Below are 8,959 nucleotides of genomic sequence, written 5' to 3'. Positions count from 1 at the left end.
TTATTATCTATATTCTCGTGGGCCCCCCATACGAAACCTGTACATCTTTTCTCACCCATGAGCGGCTTAGTTTGAATTGATTAAAAACAGTTTACGAGCTCGGAAGAGCTACGAGGTTGTAACAACATTCACTCTTGGGATCGTGAGTGAGTTCCGACGCACTCATGAATATAATGAGTGCAAAACGGTAGTAATGAGTAAAGTGATGAGTGAAATGCTACATCAACCAGTCTCCCTTTAGTGAAGGTGACAAGGCCTACAGTGACTGTGCCGAAGTGCGTGAAAGTGACTACAGCAGTACACCCAAAATGCTATGCTACAAAATGCGCTACAGAATGCCCAAAATGCGCTACAGTACGCCCAAAATGCGCTACAGAACGCCCAAAATGCGCTACAGTACGCCCAAAATGCGCTACAGAACGCCCAAAATGCGCTACAGAACGCCCAAAATGCGCTGCAGAACGCACAAAATGCGCTGCAGAACGCACAAAATCCGCTACAGAACGGCCAAAATCCGCTACAGAACGCCCAAAATCCGCTACAGAACGGCCAAAATCCGCTACAGAACGGCCAAAATCCGCTACAGAACGCCCAAAATGCGCTACAGTACGCCCAAAATCCGCTACAGAACGCCCAAAATCCGCTACAGAACGCCCAAAATCCGCTACAGAACGGTCAAAATCCGCTACAGAACGGTCAAAATCCGCTACAGAACGGTCAAAATCCGCTACAGAACTCCCAAAATACGTTAGAGCATGCCTGAATACGTAACAAGAACCTCAACATATGCCAGGTATAAGAAGACTTTATACAGTGTAAATGCCAACACAGTATGATGCTAACTTCCTCCCAATGTCGTCACCACTACAGTCCCGGATGCCGCATCTCCAGGATAAGGGTGAGGTGCTGCTGGGGTGAGGCACTTGGGGGAAGGGGGGGGGAGGTAAGGGTGAGGCGCTCTGGTGAGGCACTGAAGGATAGGTAAGGGTGAGGCACTGAAGGATAGGTAAGGGTGAGGCACTGAAGGATAGGTAAGGGTGAGGCACTGAAGGATAGGTAAGGGTGAGGCACTGAAGGATAGGTAAGGGTGAGGCACTGAAGGATAGGTAAGGGTGAGGCACTGAAGGATAGGTAAGGGTGAGGCACTGAAGGATAGGTAAGGGTGAGGCACTGAAGGATAGGTAAGGGTGAGGCACTGAAGGATAGGTAAGGGTGAGGCAGTGAGGTAGGTGGTAGTGAAACAATCAGACTATTCATAAATGGTACATTAATTACCTGTCACAATAACAATACAGCACGTGGAGGCGGGACCAAAGAGCCGCAGCTCAACCTCCCCCCCCCCAGCAAGCACAACTAGGTGAGTATATAGTTAGAGTCACAAACTTAACCTATAAAAACTTGGACACAAACTTAGTTTAGTCCAGTCACAACAATGGCTGGACTAAACAGGTGGACAGCTGTCTAAATCAACCTTAACATTATAGGCATAAATGAGTGACAATTATTTAACAATTTGAAAGATATATTGTAAAGACAGGCGAGGTTTAACATTAGAGTGACAAGATGTATATATAGACACAACTTGTATCACGAAATTGGGATGATGAGTCAATTAGCAGCACAACTAATATAAACTAGTCGTACCGTGAAGTCGTAGATCCTCATCATTCTTCATCAACAGCTTCTGGGAATATACCCAGAATCACACCACACACACACACACACACACACACACACACACACACACACACACACACACACACACACACACACACACACACACACACACACACACACACACAACTCGTGAAACCACGATCGGACTTGAGTCGGACTCAAAATGCCTGCCGGTAATCAATCTCTCTGACACTAGCTCGTTAGAGCGACATAAAGACCCTCCCAGTCGCTGTTAGGTTAACACTGCCAGGTAAATACAGCCCAGTTCACAGTTAACACAGTCGTAGATGTAACCTGCTTGTCCCCAGAGGAAATAAGCCAGAAACACCATTGAATTCCCACCTTTGGCTCACACTCTCCCCCCCCCCATCTCACTCTTTCCCTCTCTCTCTCTCTCTCTCTCTCTCTCTCTCTCTCTCTCTCTCTCTCTCTCTCTCTCTCTCTCTCTCAAAGCTACCAATACATTGCTTCATGCTTCTCCAGCCTTTGGAGTTTTACCAGGAAGCAATTTGCAAGGCAATAAAGACAACATGCATAGTGAACAATATAGACTTTAATGGAACTGATTCTTTTGGGCTTTGGCTTGCTCGGGCGTAACCCCGATATTTATTATGCTCAAAACGCAGCACCAAAATGTATATATATTTGTCTGTAACACTCATAGTGTCGAGTAACACTCGACACTATGAGTGTTAACTGTCGAGTAACACTCGACAGTTAGAGACGTCTACACTAGTCTCTGTGGAGGATTTATTTTCTTGACTTTTCAATATCGATCAATCAATTACGTGGGAGGAACAAAATTGACGTACGGCTGTTAAATGGCAGTGAATTATATGCTTTGAAATTGACAGGTGGAAGGATCAGTCATTATCCACAGTGCCACCATGCTATAACCCTTTCTTTGTCTCTTATCGTCTGTACCTCTCTCCCTCTCTCTCTCTTGTTCTTCTTTATCCCCCATCTTGTCTATCCCTCTCTTCTTCATCCCACTCTCACCCTCTCTCCAGCTATCCCACTGATTGATTGATTGATGAAGATTAAGCCACCCAAAAGGTGGCACGGGCATGAATAGCACGTAAGTGGTGGCCCTTTGGAGCCATTACCAGTATCAACAGCTGATACTGGAGATCTGTGGAGGTGCGACTGCACCCTGCGTGACGGGAGATGTCTCCCGTGGTGAGTCAAATGGTAAATGTTATTATATTAGAAATCTGAGACACAAGTAGGAATTGTGTGTCCGAGTTTGTTAGCTTGTGCGTGCGTATGTGTAATTTATTTACTATGTGTACATGCTATATGTGCCTGCAGGACGTTAGTTCTTGGACGCCACCTTTGAAACTGTCGGTTGTTTAATGAACTGACTCCGGATCTCTTTTTCTTCCCTCTTATCTGCTACATATTTTTCTCTCTAACAGACACACATTCACAGGAAGCTGTCTATCTTCCGGCTACCTATTTACTGCTAGGGGAAAGAAATTCTGCCCATTTGTTTCTGGCTTGACTGGGAATCGAACCCTGGCCCTTAGGACTACGACAGTAGAGCATTGTCCACTCGACTATGTGTGTGTGTGTGTGTGTATGTGTGTACTCACCTAGTTGTGTTGGTTGTGGCGTTGAGCTCTGGCTCTTTGGTCCCGCCTCTCAACCGTCAATCAACAGGCGTACAGGTTCCTGAGCCTATTGGGCTCTATCATATCTACATTTGAAACTGTGTATGGAGTCAGCCTCCACCACATCACTTCCTAATGCATTCCATTTCTGTGTGTGTGTGTGTGTGTGTGTGTGTGTGTGTGTGTGTGTGTGTGTGTGTGTGTGTGTGTGTGTGTGTGTGTGTGTGTGTGTGTGTGTGTTTGTTTAAAGCTCACTTCACTCTCCATTTCTTGACTGCTTGCACCGGGGGAAAACCACACACAAAACACCAAACACACGTCCCAGTTAGTTTACCCACACGGAATGATCCGATAGTGTTGTGTGTGTGTATGACCTCCCCTCTCCTTCTCCTCCCCCCTCCACACTCCCTCTCTATCTCCCTTCTCCCCCCCCCCACACCACCTGCCCTTGACGCTGAAGCGACTGATCGTCGGGGACATAGAGAGGTCGTTATTTAAGACTGCAGCAACAAGTGCTTTAAATTGGAAAGCGTTCAGATCTCACACTAATGAGAGACAGTCTCATGCCTGTCTCGCTCGTAGGTCATCTGTCTTCCTCTGGCCGTGGAGACATGTGACGCGCGCCAAGCGTACACGCCAAACACACACCGAAACTACGACGTTGGTACAACGTTCGAACAAGTTTTAACACCTCCTAACCAGTTATAACAACCAATAAAGCAAGTTGTAACAACGTTCTAATACGTCATAAACACGTTAAGCCAAGAAGTAACAACTTTATTACAAGTTGTAACAAGCGGAAAATAGAGACAGTTTCGGTTTGTGTTTCCTGGAATACGCATCGTTTCTTTTCACATACGCAAGTTACTACTAAAGCTACGCCCGACCATTGCCAGCACTGCGCACCTCAACATTACCGTCATGGAGTCTTATAATACACAAAAAACGCTTTAGTTTCACCTTACCTTAACGCCCAAAGACGCTGACAAATCACTCTCGTATCATACAAGAACGATAATTTCTCAGACAATACGGTTACGACGAACTACGGGCTCACCATAGCCCGTGCTACTTGCAACTTAGCAAATCTTAAACAACAACAACAACGGTTACGACCTCTTTCACTAAAATGTTTGAGTATCTTAACATTTCTATCTCTGGTCTCGCTTCATGCAGGTCGGCGTTCAATCCCCGACCGTCCAAGTGGTTGGGCACCATTCCTCCCCCCCCCCCCCGTCCCATCCCAAATCCTTATCCTGACCCCCCTTCCCAGTGCTATATAGTCGTGATGGCTTAGCGGTTTCCCCTGATAATTCCCGCCCCCATCTAAATTTTGGCGTCTTACAAACGGGGTCTAAATCGTCCATTCACTGCTAGCTTCTGTTTTCTGTTTATCTTAATTAATTTAGTTCATTTGGATAAAGGGAAATAAGACGAGACTGTTTTCTTCAAGCTCATAGTTTGGGTCACATGAGAAAAATCGACAGCCAATTTCCTCTTTACTTCCTTTATTGTTGCGTCTGTATTCACCTAGTTGAGGTTGCTGGGGTTGAGCTCTGGCTCTGTCGGCCCGCCTCTCAACTGTCAATCAATCAAGAGATTGTTTTTTCTCCACACACACACACACACACACACACACACACACACACACACACACACACACACACACACACACACACACACACACACACACACACACACGGAAACAACCTGTAGCAGCTGTCTAACTCCCAGGTACCTATTTACTGTTAACAGTCCCTGTCACCTCAATGCGGTCAGCAGTAAAGAGCACTTACTCCTGAGCCCAGGAAACAAACACACACACACACACACACATTAACAAGTGGAATGCATTAGGTAGTGATGTGATAGAGGCTGACTCCATACACAGTTTCCAATGTAGGCACAGGAACCTGTACACCAGTTGATTGATAGCTGAGAGGAGGCAGGGCCAAAGAGCCAGAACTCAACCCCCCCCCGGCAAGCACAACTAGGTGAGTACACACACACACACACACACACATTTTGATGATACTTCCTCAAATGAACAAAGTTTTGAAGCCTCAGTCATTGCTCCTCCAGGGCTGAAGGAGCCGAGGAGCACATTAAGAACATTACCTGGCCCTCCATACCTAACTCACCGGAACTGAGCGGTCGTAGGCAATGTTCTGGCAACAGAGAGTAATGACCAAACTTTGTGATAGTATTTCAGTCACCCAACGAAGGAAATTGGCACTAGGCACTTAGCTTCATATGATATGCTCTTTGGCTTCAGTGTGGTGGGTGGTGGGTGTGTGTGTACTCACCTATTTGTGCTTGCGGGGGTTGAACTTTGGCTCTTTGGTCCCGCCTCTCAACCGCCTCTAGCAGCCAATGGGTACCTGGTTGTTAGACGATTTGGCGGGTCGTATTCCGGGGAAAATTAGGATTAAGAACCTGCACGAAATGCTATGCATGAACTCTTATGTGTGAGTATAATTATATAGTATAATTATATATATATATATGTATATATATATATATATATATATATATATATATATATATATATATATATATATATATATACAAATATACTCTCACACACACAATCCCAGGATGCAGTCCACAGTGACTGTCTAACTTCCAGGAACCTATTTACTGGTAGATGAACTAATGCATCAGATGAAAGAAACTAAGCCTCGGCTGGGACTCGAACCCGAGCCATTAGAACTCCGCCTTCAGAGCGTCGTTCGCTGGCGTTCAGACCTGATGATGCTCCCTTTTGAATATAAAATTATCAACAGGCTTAATAAAAACACCATAAGTGTTATTTGTCGCGTTTGTCTGGTGTGGAGATGGTGGCAGTGGTGGCAGTGGTGTCGTCCCCTGAGGCAGATGGCGGCGGCGGTGAGGATGGCAGGTGGCAATGGCATGTCCTGCCCTACTGTGCCGGCAACTGACAGCCCTGACATTTGTGGGTGGCTCCGTCTTCTGACGTTGTTCTCTCCACCACCACTTCCAGAGTCACTACCGCCATCACAGTCACCACCATCACCACCACAGTCACTACCACCACCATCACAGTCACCACCTCCCTCGACAGTCACCACCATTACCACCACCACCATCACAGCCACTATCATCACCACCACCATCACCTGCACAGTCACCACATTCACATCCAGAGATCCACCACAGCAATGCTAACACTATTTAAATCACTGGTGCTGTCACGGCTTGAGTATTGCTCGGTTACTGACTCACTTGGGCTGGACGGTAGAGCGACGGTCTCGCTTCATGCAGGTCGGCGTTCAATCCCCGACCGTTCAAGTGGTTGGGCACCAATCCTTCCCTCCCCCCCCCCCCCGTCCCATCCCTAATCCTTATCCTGACCCCTTCCAAGTACTATACAGTCGTAGAGGGCTTGACGTTTACCCCTGATAGTTCCCTTCCCTTCGGTTATTTACTTCCCCTTTCAGAGCGAAAGAGATCTTTGAATTAGAGGGAATACAAAGAACATATACGGCACGCATAGACACGATAAAACATCTAAATTATTGGCACCGTCTCTAAGCTCTCAAAATGTACTCTCTTAGGAAAGGAGACGAGAGAAGTATCAAATAATACATATATGGAAGATACTGGAGGGCCAGGTCTCAAATTTGCACAGTAAAATAACAACATACTGGACCGAAAGATACGGAAGGAAATGCAAAATAGAACCAATGATTGAGCCAGAGGCACAATCAGAGAGCACTGAACATCAGAGGTGCACAGGTTTTCAACACACTCCCAGCAGGCATTAGAAATATTGCCGAAACAAAGAAGAATGCTTTCAAGAGACACTTAGATAAGATCTTGCAAGAAGTGCCGGACCAACCAGGCTGTAGTGGAAATGTGGACCTGCGGGCGGCTGCAAGCAACAGCCCGTTGGACCAAGCTCTCACAAGCCGAGCCTGGCCTCAGGCCGGCCTCGGGGAGTAGAAGAACTCAAAGAACCCTCTCCAAGTATGCTCCAAGTATGCTCCAGGTATGCTCCAGATATGCTCCAGGTATGCCACCTCCACAGTCATCACACCCCCATGCCTCTAACGCCTCTCTTGCCTCTCGTAGTTCTCTCTACACACTGCCAGTTATCATCTTGGATTATCACTTAGTCATTCACACTTTCACGGATGGTTGTCTAAGGTCAGAGAGTGGCCTGGGTGGTTGAGATGGATGGAGTCATCCATCCCACCAGGTCTCTAATCTGTCAACAAACGCCAGCGTATTCATGAGGATTCTTCCCTCCTCATCCCCTCATAATCGCCGGCACATCCCTCGCCTTAACGACCACATTAAAATTTAAGGATCTGCCGTAAAGGAAAAAAAAATGACTTTTGCTCGTTTGAAAAGTTTGTGTGATTTTTTGGGGGGGGGAGATTCTCCCGTAGTACTATAAAAATAATGGAAAAAAACTCCAAGCCATTACGACTATATAGCACTGTGAAGGGGGGTCAGGATAAGGATTTGGGATGGGACGGGGGGAAAGGAATGGCGCCCAACCACTTGGACGGTTGGGGATTGAACGCCGACCTGCATGAAGCGAGATTTAGTATATATTCGTTTGTGTGTCTGTGCTGAGATTGGTGCCAGCAATGAATGCTTAAACTGTCCACAACAGTCGTTAATTATTGTTAGTAGAGACTGCCTCCTTTCTTCCGGGTCAGCGTTCGATTCCCCATTCCTTCACCTCTGTCCCTCCTATTCCAACTCTGATCCTGTGTTTATATTCCAAGTGGTATAAAATTAGTTTGAATTTGCGCTTTATCTTGCCTTACCCTAACTGGCAGGTAAACCGGAGGAGACATAGCTGTGTGGCTCATTAAGATCTCATTCACAGAGGAAACTCTTAGTCTGTATATTATCCTCCGACGACTACAGAGGCGCCACAGGGCATACAAACCTACTTTTCGGGCCGCGGAAGTGCACAATCACCCCACCACCACGGAAAGGTGAGCATTTCTGGGTTATCTTGAGGTTATCTTGAGATGATTTCGGGGCTTTAGTGTCCCCGCGGCCCGGTCCTCGACCAGGCCTCCACCCCCAGGAAGCAGCCCGTGACAGCTGACTAACACCCAGGTACCTATTTACTGCTAGGTAACAGGGGCATTCAGGGTGAAAGAAACTTTGCCCATTTGTTTCTGCCTCGTGCGGGAATCGAACCCGCGCCACAGAATTACGAGTCCTGCGCGCTATCCACCAGGCTACGAGGCCCCCTAGTAGTGTGGCCTGGTCAACAACCGGGCCGCGTGGACGCTAAGCCCCGGAAGCACCTCACCTCAAGGTAGGTGTATGGTGATAGACGCGGGATACGGCTATTACCACATGAAGCACACACATATATACACAAATATACACTAACATACACACACACACACATATTATATATATATATATATATATATATATATATATATATATATATATATATATATATATATATATATATATATATATATATATATATATATATACACACACACACACACGTGCCTCTACAATAAGGACTTAAGCTCAGCCTCAGTTGCTTTCCTTAAAGAGTATTTCTCTTGTCTCCCAGAATCTCCCTCACCTCACAGCATCTCTCCTTCATCTCAAAACATCTCACAACACACTTGCAGGCAGAATAGAGATAAAAAAAAAAG

The 8,959-nt window shown here is 46.3% G+C and overlaps 1 protein-coding gene across 1 annotated transcript; it reads left to right on the top strand.

The window, feature by feature from the left end:
- The first annotated feature begins 344 nt into the window (after positions 1–344).
- On the top strand, positions 345–752 carry LOC138364843 (uncharacterized). Its single transcript, XM_069324821.1, has one exon. The coding sequence runs from the start codon at positions 345–347 to the stop codon at positions 750–752; it is 408 nt and encodes a 135-aa protein (XP_069180922.1).
- Positions 753–8,959: the final 8,207 nt, after the last annotated feature.

Source organism: Procambarus clarkii, chromosome 15 (genome assembly GCF_040958095.1).
Source record: "Procambarus clarkii isolate CNS0578487 chromosome 15, FALCON_Pclarkii_2.0, whole genome shotgun sequence".
Classification (NCBI taxonomy): Eukaryota; Metazoa; Arthropoda; class Malacostraca; order Decapoda; family Cambaridae; genus Procambarus; species Procambarus clarkii.
The sequence above is the reverse complement of the archived record's forward strand: the minus strand, read 5'-3'. Positions and strand labels throughout refer to the sequence as shown.